This window comes from Rhinolophus hipposideros (assembly GCF_964194185.1).
Source record: "Rhinolophus hipposideros genome assembly, chromosome: 22".
In the NCBI taxonomy this organism is placed as follows: Eukaryota; Metazoa; Chordata; class Mammalia; order Chiroptera; family Rhinolophidae; genus Rhinolophus; species Rhinolophus hipposideros.
The window spans coordinates 6,509,761-6,529,815 of record NC_138068.1 but is presented as its reverse complement, the minus strand read 5'-3'; the positions used below and the strand labels follow the sequence as shown (position 1 = coordinate 6,529,815).

Sequence of the window (20,055 nt, the reverse complement as noted above, 5' to 3'; positions counted from 1 at the left end):
CAACAAATTAAGTTGAATCATAAATGGAGCCTTGGCTTTCAACCAGAGTTATTCTCCAGGCTTATACTAAGTACTTGCTGATAGGTTAACTGGCCACAAAGAGTCGGGAGAAGAGCAAGGGCTGTGGACTCAGACAGATTGGGGTTTGAGTCTAACTCTTCTGCTTGCTGTGTTTCCCTGAGTGACATATTTGACTTCTCCGAGCCTTTAAAACATGGGAAGATTCCCAGGTCCCTGGCAAGGCTATGTGAGGAGTGGTTGAATCAAAGCACAGGAAAGGGCCAAACAACGGACACCGTATTTTGACCAAGTTGGTGCAAAAAATGAACCATCGCAGTTGTTGCCAGAGGCAAGTGAGCTAAGATATTTGAAGGCAGGCCTGACTCGTGAAAGAACGCAGGGTGGAAAAACTCTACCTATGTCAGATATACTTTATTATGTATCGTATGATTGTATTTTACAAATCTATGTTGCACTTCATCATTTCCATAATATATGCATGTTACATATCACTTCATCTATATCCTTCAGTCCTCAGAAGACGTCTGTATGTTATCACCTGTCTTATAAGGAAGTATGTTTTGCTCTCTCTGGTGATGGAACAGGCAGAGGAGGAGCTGAACCCTTGAAGGATGGTCGGCAGTGAGAGGTCGCAGCCAGTGCTCACGGTGGCTGCAGACATTACCAAGAAGTGCAATTATTCGAAGAGAAATATTTACTGAGAGCTTGTGATGAGCTCTTAGCCAGTGGCAAGCGTGCCTCTTTCCTTATCCAACCTACATTCCTGTGTGTGTGTGTGTGTGTGTGTGTGTGTGTGTGTGTGTGTGTTGAGCATCAGTCACACAAATGGCGTCAACGTGCCATCATGGGGATGGATGTGCCCTAGGAGGAAGGGCACCGGTCCTGGAGACAACCTACCTTCTCTGCAAGCCTGGCATCTGTCCGTGCTGTCCGGCAATCCTGGGCAGACGACTGACCCTGTCTGTCTCCTCAGGTGTGAAGCGGGGAGAATGATAACACCCCCTGTACAGGGGGTGGTGCGGATTTGTGTGTCTGGGCATATCACGTGCTCACAAGAACATCTGGGGCAACGCAGTCAATAAATATTAGTTATTACAGTTATGATTACAACTCTGTGGGTCAATGTCCACTCTGGGCGACCTGCTCAGGGAAGCGAGTGGGAGCTGGCATTGTTGTCACTGCACCCTTTACCTGTGGGGGTGCCCTCCCCCCAAATTCTACATGCTTCGCTCCCACTGGCTAGAACCTGTTGCCTTCCTCACAGACCCCCGCCGGGGACCGCTGTAGCCACTTTGCATGGACACACTAAGAACTAGAGGTACCTGGGAGTATATATCGCCATAGTGTAGCTTGAGACTTTGCCACGAGGAGAGCAAACAGTGCTGTAATGTACACGCCCCAGGAATCAGGCTGAGTCTGGAACTTACCCGAAATCGCACCCTCCTTTGACTCCTTTCCTTCCCTCTCCTGCTGCCCTCACTCCCTCACAAGTCCCCTGGGAAATCACTTCCTTAATGAATCCTGGTCCCAGAGTTAGCCTCTGGGGATCCCCGCCCTCCAGGAAGACTTCCTCCAGGAAGCTTGAGGTGGGCTGAATGGTGCAGAGGAGGAGAGGGAGAAGGAGAGGTAAAGAAAGAGTGCCAGGAGGAAAGACTGCAGGTGCCACAACTCGTGGGCGGGTAGCATTTAAGGAGTAGAAGGAACTGGCAGAAGCCCGGGTGATCGGAGTCCGCAGGCACTCAGGGCCTGGGTGACGTGGGCTGGCACCTCTGGGTCAGGGAGGCCATATATTACAGGACAATGAAGTCCAGCTTAAAGAATTGGCTCTTGATGTGAGAACAATGGGAAGCCACAGAAGCAGGAGTGAGACACCAGCAGGTTTGGGTTTTGAAAAGACCTCTCTGCCAAGTGTCTGAAGAACAGACTGGGGAGAGACAAGATGGAGGGCAGCTGGGAGTTTCCACCATGGCCCAGGCAGTGAAGATAGAAGTAAATGGGCTGGGATAATATTTAAGCAACATCAACAACAAAGGAAAATTATTTTGCCATTCAGATGATCATCTCCCTGTAAAAGTGCTATTGAAGTCCTGGTTTTTGTAAAGGTAGATTTCATGATTCAGAGCTCGTAAAATGGCCACGTGAGAAATTTTTCTACTAAGACAAGATTTGAATTTTTATATTTTGTTATAACAAACGCAATGAAGAGGAAACATCTCTCAAATTTTTTAAAACCTGTATTCTTACTTTCAGAGAATTCACAAAAGATAGACAGATGAAAACTGATAACACATGGGTTTATAATTCTAAAAATAATTTCACAGTGGGAGGAAAGCATATACTCACTTTAGCAATATGTACATATTTATTCAAATACGAAGCTATAAATGTATACTTCTGAAATATTCTAAAAATATAACCTAAAAAGGAAACTATCAAATATACGGGAATACAAAGTATGCTCTTAGGAAAAATAGTAGTAAAAAATGTGTGTAAATAAACTACATGTAAACACAATTTTTAAAGAAAGTTTTATAAGTATTACATAAATCTTTATGCATTTTCCACTTATGAAATCATATCTCCCCAAGGAGTTCAAGTCACATAACACAGCTTATATGGTTAATCTATAATGTATACACACTTCACTACTGTCCTATTTTATAGATTAAGGCACGAAAAGTCACTGAATATTCTAAAACTGTGACTAAACTTTAGAACATTGCCCTAAGCCAAAGATCCTAAATCAAATACCATATGTATTTTAAAAAACGACTTAAGCAAATTGGCATTAGAATACACACACATAAGTATACAATTTAAAAACTGTTGGTCCACTTCTTAATGCCATAGAGGAAATATATTAACTAAACAAAGACTTTCAGGGTCCTTTAACAAAATGATGCCACAGTAAATGATTAAAGTATTCTTAGATAAGAGGTTTCGACTTCATTGAAGTACTTCTTGAAATAGAGGTATTCTCTCATTTCCCAACAATGTTTCTATTTCAAAACAGGAAAAGTGGAACGTCACAGGGACCTGATAACTTCCACCCAACATTTAGTTTTGCTTCCATTACTATGCAAGTATTTTTCCAAATATGACATTAAACAGAGTTACAATAAATGGATTGTTGATGTTACTGCAAACTCCAGACAATTTAGCTATGGTAAGACTTTCATTGTGAAATAAATAGAAACTTAACGTTTGAGAACGAAAGATTCAAGCGGTGAATTGAAAACACAACAACAGAACGAAAGATTCAAGCGGTGAATTGAAAAAACAACAACAACAAAAACAAAAACATTCAAGTGGTGAATTCGGTAGGGCAGGGACAGAAATATTCAGAGACTTTTACCTGCCTAACTGACAAGTGCCCAACCTCCCTATGACGTCATGGAAAATGCAAGAGGAAACAAGATCACAGGCCGTTCTGTGTAGGTCAGGGTGGCACAGACATCGGTTACGTGTAAGCTAGCAGTGTACCCTGCAGATTCCTGGTATTCCAACACTTAATCCGCATCCCTGAGTCAGATACAGTCTTAATAAATACCATGATCTGTACAGACAGTACGGCTTCTGGAACAATTGTACAGGAGACAGAATATAAACACCCATGCCTCAGGGTTCTTCAGGTGCTGTTTCATGTGCTGGCTTTTAAAGTTGGCTTCCGAGTAATGCAGAAGAGCCATAAGGACCATCCTTTCTGGGAGGAACAAAGCCTTTGCTCCAGGTCTTGGTAGAAAAAAATCTGGAAAATAAAGTATATCCCGATTATATACAATTAAATGAGAAAAGTTATCAGCAACAATAAATGCTGAAACCAAAATTTGCCATGGGCTCTTGCCAGTGGTGTGGTTTGCCACCTTAAATGTCCCTGCCATCTTTGTTGAACGCTGGGTATTTCAAAATGAAGCTAGAATTCCTTCATTATCCTTCTTGATTCAATGCTGTTGGGATGTCAGAATTTGACAAATTGCCTAGTGGTATCAGACACTTGGGGAAGAATTCACTTAGGCCTCATTCAAAAATTTCATCTGTGAACTGCATGTTTCCTTAAATAACCACCTATCAGCAAATGCCCCTTAATTTACAGTTAGCAGTACCGTGTATCCCCGAAAATAAGACCTAACCGGAAAATAAGCCATAGCATGATTTTTCAGGGTGTTCGTAATATAAGATAAGCCCTAATGTGTCTTTTGGAGCAAAAATTAATATAAGACCCAGTCTTGTTTTTGGGGAAATACGGTAGGGCTTATTTCATATTATGGGCATCCTGAAAAATCATGCTAGGGCTTATTTTCCGGTTAGGTCTTAGTTTTGGAGAAACACGGTAGCAGCTAGTTTGCTCTAGACAAATTCTAGGAGATGCTGTTGAAAGTGAGTTTGAATACTGACACATACTTCTATGAAGCCATGTGTTGGAAATGATGCCATGTCTCCACATAAGATATTAGAGATTTCTCTGGCTAACTTTTTATCACTCGATAATTAATAGTGAGTGGTATACTGCAGGAAAAGTATTACCTTGTATTTGATACAGGCTGAGATTATATATATTAAAAATATACACTTATGTGCCAAGGGTCTGTAAACCAAAGCCCCGTTCAAATAGGACCATCTGTTTTTATAAAGTTTATTGGAATGCAGCCTTAGAGGGCAGAATAACGGCTCTCAAAAAAAGTCCGTGCCGATTCCGGAACCTGTGAATCTATTACTGTAGGTGGCAAAAGGAACTTTGCAGAGGTGATTAAGGTTATGAACCATGAGATTGGGGATATTATCCTGAATAAATAGCCTGTCGGAGAGAGGCGACACAAGAAGGAGATTTGAAGTATGGAGAAGAACGCAACTTGCTCTGGCTGGCTTTGAAGATGGAGGAAGAGGGCATGAACTAAGGGATGCAGGTAGACTATGGAAGCTGGGAGCAGCTCTCGGCTGACAGCAAGAAATGGGGGCCTCATTTAGTAAGAAACTAAATTCTGCCAACATCCCAAATTAGCAAGGAAACAGATTCTCCCCGGCAGTCTCCAGAAAGGAACCCAGCTGCGCCCACACCTTGATTTTAGCCTGGTTAGAGCTGTGTCGGATTTCTGAACTGTAACATAATAAATTTGTGTTATTTAACTAGGTTTTAGTAATTTGTTTTAGCAATTTGTAACGGTAGCAATAGAAAACTAATCCAATAGCCACACCTATTCATTGACGAATTGGCTGAGGCCTCTTTCAAGCTGCCAGGCAGAGGTAAGTGGACGTGAGAGAGACTGTATGGCGTGGAGAACCTAGCATATCGGCCAACTGGCCCTTAACAGAAAAAAGTTTGTCCATCCCTGATGTGTATGTGCAAAAACCGTAACAGCAGCTTGCATTTATGGAGCACTTAGTGAATACCAGACTCTGGGCTAAGCAGGTAGTACTCCTATCAGCTTTCTGGGTAGATACTACTTTGGTCCCCATTTTACACATTTAGGGGAAAAAAATGGAGGCAGAACGGTGATGTAATTGCTCAAGGTCATCCAGAGAATCATTGAAGAGCAGGGCCTCAAGCTGGGTCTGGCTGGCTTCTGAGCTCGGCTCAGCCCTTTGGTCCTGCCCGGCACCTCCGATGATCACCTGAGGCCTCTTATCGCTGGCAGAAAGCGATGGGGAGCTCCCGGCTAGGCACCAGGATTCCCAAGTGCAGCATCTCCACCGGCTCGTTGTCCGTGGCCACGATGTCATACTTGCGGACAATCTGGAACACACATGCACAAAAGAGCAGCATTAGCCCTCTTCTCCTGCCTGGTGGTGTAGCACAGAACCCCGCTTCAGAGAGCCAGTCAGGAATTTACCCAGCAAAGAGCCAAGTGGAGCTGGAGCTCAGCTAACCGGCGACCGATGCACATTCTTTTCCCGATGCCAAACGGGAGATGAGCGAATGGGTTGATCTTCTTTTTATCTTGAAGCCATCGTTCGGGTCTAAACTGACTTGAATCTTCAAAATTTTCTTCATTGGACCCCAGCACCTGGGTATTCAGCATCAACACTGTCTAAAAACATACCGAAACACACAGCATTAAAAATTACCAGAAGAAAGACATTTGAATAGCAAAATTTACAACAGTGATCACCTTACAAATATAAAAGTAACCCACACATTTATAATAATGATGATTGCCCACATGTATGGAGGGTTTGAATTGTGCCAGGTAGTAAAACGGTAAAGAACTTCAAAGTTTTGTTTCACATTCTCACAATAACCCCATTTTACAGATGAGAAAGGTGAGGCTCACAGAGGATACGTAAGTCACTCAAGGCTAGACTTGAATCCAAATCTCTCTGCATAACCATTGTTCCTAATACTATACTTTGCAACACATCAACTATGCGCTAGCATCTACATATTTGCCAAATGAATGCTTTCTCTGTAAAAATTTTCAGGGGAATCGGATGAATATTTGGAAAGCGTGTCTTTCAAAGCGCTGTAAGGTGCAAAATGTACAAATTCTACTTACTCCTTTGGGTAAAGCATATTCACCCAGAACCGTTGCTTTGTCAAGAGTCCTCGTTGTAAATGGCACACTTGGGGTAAGCCTGAAAAAACCAAATCAAAGATATAAAGGGGGGCACAGACCAAGTTCTAGCTCAAGTGTCGTGGGATTGCAGATTCTGCTTAAATAAATTGTTACATAAGGTCATGCTCAAAAAGGGAACCCAATCACAAGTCTTCACAAAGACATTTTGTCTCTTTCTTCCCAATATTTCTATCTCTTGTTTTTATTCCTTATTTTATTGGGTTGGCTAATCCCCCCAGAACAAGCCTGCTTAGTAGCTGTTCATAGTGGTTTTCCTATTTCACTCTAGATTGCAAATGTGCATGTTTTTCATGCGTAGCCCTGACGCTTAATGTTTGTTCTAGGTTTCTCCCATCTACCCTTTATGAAGTTCAAGATATTTCCATCTAATCCTAAGAGGGTGTGAATTTTGTTTTCCAGAAAGGGTGTCAAAAGAATTTTCAAAGAACATTTTATGGCAGAGGCTCAAAAACAAAGACGTCTCCATGTCTTATCATAGAATATTGCTGAGCTTTCATCTCAGATCCTTCAATCATGCCCTGAATCTTAATTAGTGCATTTGGCTCGTATTCATTAGAGTGTTATTATTACTGATTTAAACAGGAGGGCATTGACTTTCCAAGATGTGACAGCATTTTCCCAAATGATTTAGGAAATGAGTAATAGAAAAGGGATATGGTCCTACAGGCGCTTTCTTTGCAGGTGGTAGATGTTTATGAATTAACTGGGAACTGTCTGTGGGGGAGACCCCTTACTATGTATTTAAGAGAACAGCTTTCTAACATATTCATACAGGCTTAGGCACGTGCCCTTACCGCATGGATTCTTTCAGACAGGCTTTTAAATATGGCATGTTCCTCAAATCCTCTGCCCGTGGCATCTGCGTCTCAGGCAATACACTCTGAATTTCCTTAAGAAGCTTTTGTTGCACGTGGGGATTACGGGATAAATTGTAGAGAATCCACATTAAGCTGTTCGCTGTCTGAAAAACAAACAGACCCAAACTTGAGTTTCTGCAAACAAGCTGCCTTAAAATCAGTATGAGCTGAACCAAAGGCAATGCCTCCCACAGAGCTCTGCAAATAGATTAGTGAGGTCTTTTCACATATTCTTACTTTGCCTCAAACAAATACCCTATATGAAAAGTCAGATTTATTTTACTGAACTTATCAATTAAGGACAGTTTATTGATTGAGGGAATCAAAATAGAATCCCGTAAACAATTTGCTGCATGAGGACACTTAAAATATAGTTTTGTACAAAACTGGTTTGAACACAAAACGAGCACTTGTAAAACTGGTGAAAGGAAAGCAAGGTGGGTGGATTGTATCAATGTCAACTTCCGGTTCTGGTAACGTTTGATTGTCATGCAAGATGTCACCACTGGGGGAAACTGGGTGAAGGATAAAAGGAACCCCTCTATTTTTTTTCTTAGAACTGTGAGCATGTGAATCTAGAATTATCTCAAAATAGAAGCATTTAATTAAATAATTATTTAATATAAAAGTTGATATAAAAATTGAATGGGGAGAGAGAAATGGAGATCCTATGAGTGCTACTCATAAGTTTTTAAAAAATTTTTACAGTGTTAATGCACAAGAAACTGCATTTCTGGAATTTAAAAGAAAGGTTGTGTTTTTTTTTCGCCACACCCTAAAAAGTTACCACAAAAATATAAAGGCATTATCTATACTCAGGGTTTCAGCCACATGCAAAGAGCCTCATAGGAGGGTGCCAACACCAAAATAAGACATTCTAGCACTGAGTTGAGAGTTTCAAGGGACCAGCCACAGTTTCTGACAAAGACTCATGGCCTTTTAAGTGGCATCCTATTTTTCCTTTCCAAAGGCAACGAGAAGAGAAAATATATTGGCGGAAACAGCCAGTGTAGCTTTTAGCTTTATAATATTCACCACTGGTAGTCATAAGTATTTGTTTTTTAGGCCTTTTTTAAGCTAATTTAAACCAAATATTTCCGTAAAAATGGTCATTGTGTTCTCCCGTTGCAGACATGAAGACGCTTTTGCTAAGTGCCATGTGCCACTCACATAAATGAGCAAAGTGCAAGACAATTTGGAGCCAATGGCATTTATTATTTTTGGAAGAAGATGTTTCCAAGGCAGTCTTCTTCATGTCCCAGGACTGGCAGCCTTGGCTGCAAATAAACTGTACACGGCATTATTACAAGAGTCCAATTTACAAAACAGGAAGAGGGCGTAGCCGCCAAATAAGATATACTTTCAAATTTCTCTGATTTTCCAAATGTGACTTTCAGAATAGCCAGGACTAAAACAGAAACAGATTTAACCATATCAGTGTGTCCTTTACCACAAGCACCAAATAGAGTGTCCAAAAGGCAGATAACTGTAGCCTTCACCAAAGCCCTGTGAAAGACAGCCCAAGGTCTGTTAGGATAACTGCAGGGGCTAAATCGAGGGGAAGTGGCCTGGGAAACCTCACAGGCACAAACTGTCCTGGCTTGACCTCCGTGGAGGAGACCCATCTTGTAGCTGGCCTTCCTGCTTCCATTCTCTCTCTGCTAATTCCACTCTCCACCTACCAGTCGGAGCCCACTTTACAAAACAAAAATTTGATAACGTTACTCCCTTGCTTAAAATACTCCAAGAGCTTTCCATCAGAGGTATAATAAAACTGAAATGCGCCTGGTTAACATGGCCCATCGACTTCTCCAATCTCAACCCTGACCACATTTGCTAGTTCTCCAGCTCCATCCCTCTTCCTGCCCCAGGGCCTTTGCATGTGCTGGTTCCGCTACCTTGAGTGCTCTTCCACCAGATCTTTCCATGGTTGGCTCCTTCTCCATGGTTGCTACTTTGAGTGCTCTTCTCCATGACCTTTCCATGGTTGGCTCATTCCAGTGTCAGCTCCAGCATGACATCCTCAAAGAGGGACCCCTCCCCCACCTCTCTGTTACCTCACCCTGATGGCTTCTCCATGTCCCCTACCACTGTGTGAAATGATCAAATCTGTCTGTTTACATGTCTACTGTCTGTTCCCCACTACCATTTAAGTTCCACGAGGGGAAACTGGTTCCTGGTAGTCTCTCAAGTATCTGGAATAGTGCCTGTCTCATAGTAGGCACTCGGTTGTTCCTGAATTCTTTCATTTATTGAACAAATATTTCTTGGGCACCTCCTAGATGCCAAGTGCTATTCTACGTCCTGGGAAGACAGCCGGGGACAAAACCAAGTAGTCACCTTCATGGAGTTCACATTCCAGGTGAGAAATAAACAAACAAACAAAAATGGGTGGAGTGTTACTTTTATCACTGTAAGGTGCCTCTACCAGGCAAATGAGTGGTTCCCTAGGACAGGGAGCTGAAACACATTCCCACTTTTGACAGTCTTCTGGAGCATGAGGCTAATCAGAACTTTGCTATTCCCCGATGTGGAAAATGCTATCTTTTTTTCCTTTAGATAAGAAACATTACAGAAAGGGGGAAAATGTGGAAAAGAAACGAACTAGTATATGTTCTTCACAGAACCTATTTGTATATGAAATGCTGGGCCTATGGGGAATCTTAATATACATCACTCCAATGATAGCTGGAAAAATGAATGGAAGACCCTTACACCCACCTGGATGCCTGTCAGTATTTGTGTTAAGAGTCTGACTGTACTGAGTACCTACTACTGTTTCCCCGAAAATAAGACCTAGCCTGACAATGAGCTCTTTTGGAGTAATGCGTCTTTTGGAGCAAAAATTAATATAAGACCCGGTCTTATAGCAAAATAAGACTGGGTCTTATGTAATATAATGTAATGTAATGTAATATAATATAATACAATATAATATAATATAATACCAGGTCATATTAATTCGAGCTGATTGTCCGTCTAGGTCTTATTTTTGGAGAAACAAGGTAAGAGTACCCACTACATCAGGGGCAAGATTTTGATCTTTAAAATTAGCCATTTCACTTAAATTGAAATCAACGTTTCCCAAACGTACTATGTTTACATTTTAAGCGTAAAAATATTATGGGACTGGCAGAGAGTATTCCAATATTTTTACAATAAACGATAGCCCAGTTAGGTAACATGCACAACTACCTAAAATAATTCCCATTTTTAAAAATTCTAGATCCTCTGCCTTGCTACAGTGAGGAATTTCACTGCTTCCAAATTCTTGCAGCAGCTTGCCTGCATATAACAGCACTTGAGTCCTGCTCTGGATTTTGTCCCTAGGATAGGAGTCCCTGGGAGAACTTTCCTCCCATCATGCGTTTCAGCACAAAGGCTGTGCGTTGGGTCTCCCACAGCACCGCAGATGGGATTTTTCATTTGTGCCAGAGCTCAGTGGGATATGTGCGTCGAATGACTATTTAAAACTCTTCATGAAAAAATATTTTACAGACTGTTTATTTAGCCAACGAAACAATCAGGCCCAGGCTTACCGTTTCTACCGCGGCCAGCTGGAGCTCGGTGACGGCAGCGTACAATTCTTTCTTTGAAAGCCGATTGTGGTGATAAATGTCACAAAGGAAATCCGTACCAGGGTGCTCGCTGTATTTTTCTAACCGGTGGTTGACACAAGATTTGACTATTGGAGAAGAGCAAAAGGAGAGGAAGTCAGTCGAACGCTGGGATGAGGGAAAAAATGAAAGGGCGCCTAAGATGAAATTGTCCTTGCAACATCAGGAGGGGCTTTTCAGGGACGTTGACGTGGTTAAATTAGCTAATATTCGCTTATTGGTGGGATGGCAAGGACTGATAGGTGCCCACGTGAGCCGGGATTCTAAAACTTTCACGTGCACAAGAATCGCTTGGGCATCTTAAAATCAGATTCTGAGTCAAGGGTCCGGGGTGGGCCTGGATTGCTAACAAGCTCCCGGGTCATGCTGGGCTGCTGGGCTGCAGGTCAGATCTTGACCGGGAAAAGCTTAGCACTTGGAGATCATCATGACACAGAGGTAGGATTCGGGTCCACTGTCAGAATCGGCAGTTGGACCCAGATCCAGGTGTCTAGCTGATATGGTCAGTAATCTTGAGAAAGTTACTTAGCTTCTTTGTGCCTTAGTTCTTTTCTGTCACTAGAGCTAAGAGAAAGACCTGGATTTTTGGTGGGAATTACATGAGTGTGTGTGTGTGTGTGTGTGTGTGTGTGTGTGTGTTTGCAAAATATATATAATATACTATTATAACACAGAACAATACCTAGCACCAAAGATTCCCTCCATAATATAGCAGAAATTGTTCTCGTCCATTGAGATATTGTCATATGACAAGTTTTCACGTTATCTATGTTAGACCTTGAAACAGTTGCATTGAGTTAGGTACTATTGTTGTTGTTGTTGTTGTTGTTCTTGGCCCATTTTGGAGGCAAGACAACTGAGATGAAAAGCAGATAGGACATTTGGCCAACCCGCCACACCAGGGACAGAGCTGGGACTCGAACTCAGGTATCTCTGACTCCAAAGCCCTTGCTTCTAACCACACCTAACTCCCGAAGACGACAGAAAGCCGACTCCTGCCTTTTCCTTACAATCCGTCTACACCAGGGCAGCCCCCACACTCATGCTTGCAAAGCCTGAAAGAATCAGGAGGAGCCTTTCCATTGATGGATCAAGGTGATCAGGCCAGGAGAATTATTCCAGACCTGCGGGCAGCAGCTCCAGGGAAAGGGCAGCCGGGCATGGGAGGCCATGCTACCTGATTGGAAAATGGTGTCCCAGGCCAGCGTGTGGGCCTGCCAGACCTTGGTGTTGAGGCTCTTGTGCAGCTCAACCGGGGTGACCATCATCCTCCCAAAGGTGCTCATCATCTGTGAGGAACACAAACGCCTTCTCATCCGGTTTCTCTGTCTTTCAAAGGTCATTCTGACTCTGGAATTGGAGCATTCTAAACACCATACCCTGTGTCCCGCAAAGGCCGGAATTCGAAACACCCCCCTCCGCCCCCCGCAGGCTTCCCCACACCGGTCCTGCCAGGAATATCCACCCCCAGCCCCCAGGGACATAACAAAAATAAACTTTAGGATGACTTTCTGCTGGATGTGTTTAATGAAAACAAATTTGCTCTTATAACCTAAATGTTAGCAGAAAGGACAACTATAATTTTCATATTCACTTCACTTTTCAATAGTTGCCTAATTTCGTCCATGTCTATACCAGTTTCACAGTGTTTACTATATCCACAGATGACCTAAACGGTTCAAAAGTTTTATATTCTGATATTTTTCTTTTAAAAATAGTATTTTAAAAACAGACTTTGAAAAACTAGTATTGTCATCAACGGACCTTTAACTGAAATAGCTACTTTAACTGCCTACACAATGATTTCACGTGCTTCTTTATTATATGGGCATATGGGCACATCCATGCATGAAAATACGTAACACAAAATGAGCACTTAACGCTTGTTGAAATACGTGTGCATGCCCCTCTTGGGGGAACACCGTGACCCGCGTTTTGTGAAGTCCTGTGAATGATCGTCAGGAAAACTGCTCTCTCCCCTCGGGGATGCTTACTGTTTTGATGGCCATGATGAAGTTCAAAGCTTCATCCCCTGCGTTCTTCTGAAGGAGCCCAAATCTCTTCTCATAGAGCACCAGGCAGATGCCTGTTAATGAAAATGATCACACAATCTGCAGTCTATGATTAGCTGGCTACCCAAAGCTCAATTCCATCTCTCCTAAAAGTGAGGTGTTTCCTAAGCACAGAGGAAGGGTGAAAAGCGTGAGAGTCTGATAGCTCTTTCCAGAAATTATCTCCGGGTTCAATGACCCGTCCCCTGCAGAACCTCCTGGTCAGAAATGCCACTGTGCAAATGTAGCCATTTTCATAGATGAATGAATCTCTCCTGTAATGTCTTACTTTTGTCTGAGGTTATCACTGATGTCACGTGTAGCAGACGTGGTTAGGGGCCTCCCCAATACTCCGGCTCCAGTTCTTTCTTAAGAAAACCATGGTTTTATTTAGGGTCTGGATTATCAGTCCTCCAGCAATACATCGGGATTGATCTAAAACTGGGGGCAAACCTATTCCCTGATCTCCCGGGGTTTCTGCAGCAGCCAGAGCAGGTCCTGGCGTGGACAGTAAGACCAAAAGAAAATAATCGTTTTGCTTTTGAGCTAAAAGGCGACCAGTACCTTTTGTTCTTCTTGTTCTGCCTAAAACGCAGAGGTGAGGCTAGGGGGGTCAGTAGCTGTTGTTCAACAAGCCAACAAACTGAGGCTGCATGAGCAGGAAGACTTGATGAGCTTGGCCCCCCAATGACACTGAGTGCCAGCTGTGGACTGCTTCCTCTCGACTTCTCGTAATGCTACACAGGAATTTTTAAACCCACACAGCCAGGTTTTCACTGACTTGCAAAGAATCGCATTTGAAACTCCTTAATTAGGGTATTTACAGTGGACAGTTTCCAAAACATACACTTCTTTTCTCCTCTATAATCATTCCTTCTCTTCAGTCTACTTCTCTTTCCCTTAACACCTTCTGTGGATTTCCTATTTGCATGGAGCTTTCTAATGTGCTATGGTGACGGGTCTATAAAGTTGAGGCTATTCTGATAGAGAAGACAGGTCAGGACAAATGCCTCCATCTGGGGGTGCCCTCTCCTACCCCTCACACCTGCAGGCAGAGTGACCCTTGCATCAAATTGAACCACGCCACCCTCCTGCTGAAAGCACTCTGCTCTCACTCCCAGGTACTCCCAGGCTCAAAGCCCAACTCCCATCCCTGGGTTTATATGGATTATCACAGCTGGCTGCTGCTCTCCTCCCATCCTTTGCCCTCACCTTGCCCCTCCAGTGCAAGATATGCTCCAGTCATTCTGAATGCCTTTCTGTTCCTTCAACATAATCTCTGTTCTTCTGCCTGGAACACTCCTCCCTTACTTTCACCTGGCGAACTCCTACTTATCCACAAGGCCTTAGCTGAGATGGCACCACCTCCATGAAGCCTCCCCTGACCATCCTCAGCTGAGCCAGCCCTCTGGGATTCTCCCGCAGCCTTGAATCCCCTTAGTCAGGTGCTCACACAATCTGTTGAAATAGCCTTGTCCCTTGCCTGCACCTCCACTGGGCAGCGAGCTCATCAAGGCAGGGCTCTGCTTCTTATTCTCAGAGTGCCCCTGGAAGAAAGTGATCGTGCCCTCTTCTGTTTGAAACTTTCCACAGCTCCCATCTGACTCAAACTAAAAGTTCTTACCGGGTGCTGCAGGACCTCTCTTGATCTTTCTCAGCTCCTCTTTCGTCTCCCTCCCCCTGCAGTCCACTCCCACCGGCATCCTCGAAATTCCTCCAAGGCATTGTTCATGCTTCTGCCCCAGGGCCTTTGCACTTTCTGTCTTCACTGTCTGGAACAATCTGCCCGTAGATACCCTGTGGCTTACTCCTTCCCTTCCTTTAGGCCTCATCTCAAATGTCTCCTTATCAAAGCAGACTTGCCTCATCTAGCTAGGCACCTCTGATCTTTACTGACTCCCTTACACCTCGGCAGAGTGTATATTGAAGTGTGTTGATTTGTCGGTTATCACCCCTACTAGAATCTAAGCTCTGTGTGAGCAAGGCTGTTGCCTGTTTTGTTCACTACGGTATCTTTAGTCCCTGGCCTGGTACCTGGCACATAGAAGGTGTTCAATTACTGTTTGTTGAATGACTACACAAACAACCCATAGTGCAAAGCATAACTGCAGGGCCTGAGAGCATTAGACAGGCTGTTATGGCCATTCCTAGTCAGCAGTAGTCTGTGATTGTTGAAATTGTCCACAGAGCCATGTTTTATCCTCTGACTCACTTGCAAAACCAAATGAACAAGACTGTGAAGACAACTTACTTTCAAACGACCATTTGTTCAGTTCGCTGTATAAGTCCTCGATGTGGCCTCTCTCATCACAGAGCTCATCTATTCTACCCATAAAATCAGCCAAGACCTTCAAAGAAAGAAACCACGAAAGACACATTCCAGTCACTGAGGGAAAACAAAATTTAAAGCTCAGTAAGCCAACTTCAGGGTTTGCTACCTTGTGTATTCACTGGCCATAAGGTTGTTCCCTCTGAGGCAATGCTAGTAATTGTATATTCTCCTTGGGAGCCCACCTGACACCCTAAATGGCCTTGCCCTCGGGTATTTCCTTAGCTTTTCCTGCAGCCACCCCAAAGCTTAAGTTTCAGCTTTTGATCTAAATTTAAAGAAAGGAAAACATTTCTTCTAATCAGAATGGGGAATAAACCACAAAGGAGAAATCAGTCAAGTGTCCCTTGATGGGCAAACATCTCAAGGCCTGTGATGCTATAACTATCCTGAGGTTTGCCACTTCCGTGTCTGGGCAAGCAAACATCTCTTTACTGATGGGTATTGTGTTAAGTGTGTTGAACTGGGAGCCAGGAAATCTGTAAATTCTGGAGGCAGCTCCCTCACTAAATAGCTCTGTGACCTTGGACAAGTTATATAAGGCCTTTAGATGCCAGTTTCCCAAACCAGGGCTGTTGGTGACTGGTGCCTCACATTTAACGAGGGCTAGAAAGTACCAAGCTCTGTACTAAGTGCATTGTCTTTGCTGGTCCTCACGACAACCTTGTGAGGTAGAAAGTACTGTCGCAACTCCCATTTCCTAGGTAGCAGATGAGAAAACAGGCTTAGAGAGAGGCTAAGACACTCGCCCTTGAACACAGCACTGAGATATGGCTGTACTGGGATCAGGAACAAAGTCTGTGTGACTACCAAGCCCACCCATGGAAGCGATGGGCACGTTAAATTTGCCACATACGCATGCAAAAGTACTTTGAATTAGTTACCATCAAAAAAATTCAGGGATTTTGCATGCATATATAAATTTTCCACTACTTGTCACTAATAATAATAATAAGTAATAATAATAGGATCTGGCAACATCAGGTCTGCATTCCCACATGGCAGTCATTTGCTTGAGCTGGAGAAGCTGTCCCCTCTAGAAAGCGCATGTACTATTCTGTTGGCTGAAACCCTTACTGGGCCTGCCTTATACATGTATGTTGATTACCTGGCCCCTGGAAGTGTCTGAGTTTGCAATCTTTCTCTTATACAGTCTTATATGGGTCCAAGTTCAGTTCAAAATAAACACTCAGAGTGAATAGGAGCAAAAAGAGATTACTATATACTTAAATACCTTCCTCTTTAGCCCCCTGTTGGCTAAAGGATAATGTCTAAATACCTTAGCGTGGCACTAAAACATTGACAGGACCTGCCTTCTGCCCAGCATCATTTCAGAGAAAGCCCACTTCTGAATGTACTATTCTCTAAACACACCATCATGACATGTCATGCCTCCATAGTTTCAGAAGGCTGGATGCCTTTCTCCACCATCTCTGGCTTGCAGATTCCTACTCATCCTGCAAAACCCTTCTCAGATGTCACTACCAAGGAACTTTATAAGCATTATTTCATTTAATCCTCACAGCAACCCTGTGGAGTGAAAACTGTTCCTCCAATTTTACAGACTAGGAAACTGAGGCTTAGGGAAGTTAAGTAGCATCATCAGGTTACGTAGCTAGAGGGTGGAAGGCGGATGTTCGAATCCAAGGCTGTGTACTACCAAAGTCTGCGCTTGTAACTGCTCCCTTATTGTGATATTATTTTTAAAGAGGGTGAAAGAATAAGGGTTTTGGGGGAAGAGGATATGGGAGGGAATGAGGAGAAAGTAAAGAGCCCTGAATCATCCAGAGTATGCTCTGCACTTTGTAGCCATGACGTAAAACTCCAGAAACATCCCTGCCTCCCAAAGAGACCCAGGAAAGCTGGCCCCCGCCTGCAAACCTCATTGATTTTGTTGTCCAGCTTCATAATTTCCACTGGTTTCATGAGTTTCTTTTGAAAGGCACTCCGGACCCGCTGCCAGTCTTCTCCTTCCCTGGAAGAGAAGCAGAAGTATATTTAGAGCAAATTGAAAAGAAAGGAAGGCAGAAGCCGAGAGACCTCCAGCTGTTCAACTGCATGCACTGTGTCATGCAATGAACATGGAGAAGCATGCCAAGAAATAAATGTCCAGAGACTATTGGCATTGGAATATTTGGGGCTGGTTTGACCATAGGATGATAAAGCACCTTTCCTCTCAGCCAAAGAAAGCACCAGAAAGGTGACATCCATATAATTTGGATTCAGGGCTGTGGAGGTGTTCTTGCTGGGTTTGAGCTGGGAGGCTAGGAGCCTCAATTCCTAGCAGTGAGAGTGGGCCCGGGAACATTCCCTTCCACAGAAACCCAGACCTGTTTGAGGAAAAATCTTGTCTTCCTGCAACCTATTGCCTTAGGTTGAAAGTCACATTCACAAAATACCTCCAAATAAAGACATACAGTCAGAGATGAACTGGAGTTGTAGAAAGCGGGTTCCCGTCAGGCAGCTCTTTGCCCTTGCCCCATAGCTGACCACACAGCCTGTGTTGCACCATGATTTAATATGGTTTTTAATTCCAGTAATTATATCCTGAAGAATACAACTATTACGCATTACAATTTGAGGGTAAAAAAAAAAGTGCGACCTTGTTACATGCTAACACTTAAAAATCAGAGAAGTAACATCAAATTATAGCATTTATCCATCTGCAACCTTCACGCCCCCCTCATCCCACCTTTCGGGTGCACCTAGGTCATAACTTTTCATTCCCCTCCCGAAAGAGAGGTCCCTGCCACAAGCTAAGGAAGTTCATTTCTGGCGTTGGAGTTTGTGGGGAGGGAGCGGCAACAGGGAATTTTAAGAGAGAATTTTGTTTGTATAACTCATTTGTCTGGCACGCCGACTTCAGAACCTCCTCCTGCCCAAGAGTCTGAACACCCCAATTTTGATAACGCTTTTTGGCATTTCTTCGATGGAAAGGCATGGCCCCAGCCCAGTCGCCAGAGAGCACGCAAGCGTTGGGCGCGCAGCGCAGCTGTGGTTCAAACCCCTCTCACCTGTGCAAGAGCTCGCGATTGCACCGGGGAAGGGTTTTCGCGTTCCCTGCTAAGAAGGATCCAAGCCCAGGGAACCTCTCCCCCATGTTTAAACGACTCCGCCCCAGCCGCCGGCCCACGTCCTGCCGCTCGGACTCACAGGATGAGAAGGCCGTAGCCCTCCTTGCGATAGTCGCGATAGGCCTTCCAGGGTTTGATCTCCAGCCGCTGCGGGTGCGCGCCCTCGGTGCGGTACAGCGCTTCCAGCAGGTACGGCGAGCCCAGGTGCACCGAGTCGAAGGAGCCCAACTTCATGCGGAAAATCTGGCCGTACTTTTTGTGGTACTCCGCCTGCCGCCGGCCGGGCAGAGCGCAGAGTCAGCGCGCATCCCACGTCCCGATGGCGCTTCTTCCCCCCGCCCGCCTCCTCCCTCCCGGGAACCGCTGCTGCCCCGACACCCGAGCGCACCGTGCGCCGGAGCCCCGCGCCTCGGGGAGGGATTGGAACGCGGGGCAGGGAAAGGAGAGGGACTCGGGGCTCGACGAGGCATTTACCAGCGTGTCGTGCTGTTTCTTGAGCCCCCCTTTCCAGAGAATTTCCAGCAGGCTGCCCAGCAGCGGCCAGTTGGTAGGGCCGGGCAGGGCGGCCGCGGTCTGCGCCTCGCCGCGCTCCATCAGCGGGCAGAGCGGCACCTTCCGCGGCCGGGCGGGCGCGCACGCCGTCGATGTCACGGGTCTGGGGGGCTGGCCCCCGCAGCGCAGCTGCTGTAGGAAGGCGGCCAGGGAGCGGCTCTTGCGGATGGGGGAGCTCATGGCCGCGGGAGAGACCGGGCGCGTGGGAACGCTCGGGGACCGCGAAGAGCGACTGGCTAATGTGGAGCCGGCCGGGTTGGGGACGTGACGATTCTGGGAAAGAGAGGCAAAGAGGCCCAGCAGGTGTGATGGAGGGAGCGGAAGAGGGTCAGAGAGCAGAAAGGACCTCGGCGAGGATGCTCGACGCTGCCCCGTGCAGCACCCTCAGGGCGCGGTACCGCCGAGCGCTGGCCGCAGGCGCGGCAGGAGGGCAGCAGAGGGCTGGGTGTCTCTTGAAAGAAGGGAAGGGACGTGGGTCCGCCTGTGGGTCTGCAAGTCTGACTTCCAGGTCTGGAGCCTCGAGGTGGAGTTGTCAAGGAAGGTGGGAGAGATGCTGCGGGAGCTGAGTGTCCTCCGGGCGCTCTCCATGAGCCAGGCCGGCGGACTAAGTATTTATGGAGACAGGGCAGGCCCTGGGTGGCCAATAAGCACGCTGAGTGGGGCGGAGTGGGCCCTGGCTGGCCTGGCCGGGAGGGACGCGGGACCCGGGGGGGCGGGGCCGGGGGGGCTGGAAATCGGATGGTGTCAGCGAGGTGAGCGAGGGCGTCCGGGCCTCGGGTGACCGGTGCACTGCTCCACCCCGGAGATAACCCTCCCCGGGGTGGCGCGCTGTGCCGGGAGTTCACCGGGTGTGCGCTGAGCGCGCTTCCCTGCCCTCCCCCCGCGGGCAGAGCCGGCAGTGGCAGCCCCGCGGCTGCAGCCCCGCGCTTGCACAATCGTGCTGCTGGGCGGCCGAGGTCTCTGAGTGCGGGCCCGGGAAGGG

General features: G+C 45.5%; 1 protein-coding gene across 1 annotated transcript; it reads right to left on the bottom strand.

Annotated features, from left to right (window-relative positions):
- Positions 1-2,172: 2,172 nt before the first annotated feature.
- CYP24A1 (cytochrome P450 family 24 subfamily A member 1) lies at positions 2,173-19,661 on the bottom strand. Its single transcript, XM_081033744.1, has 12 exons — positions 18,996-19,661; positions 18,601-18,791; positions 17,329-17,422; positions 15,370-15,466; positions 13,062-13,153; positions 12,245-12,356; positions 10,990-11,135; positions 7,388-7,554; positions 6,513-6,591; positions 5,850-6,047; positions 5,632-5,752; positions 2,173-3,769 (listed from the first exon to the last, which is right to left on the bottom strand). Exons 1-11 carry the CDS (start codon positions 19,251-19,253, stop codon positions 5,642-5,644), a joined length of 1,545 nt encoding a protein of 514 aa, XP_080889870.1. The 5' UTR covers positions 19,254-19,661; the 3' UTR covers positions 2,173-3,769; positions 5,632-5,641.
- Positions 19,662-20,055: the final 394 nt, after the last annotated feature.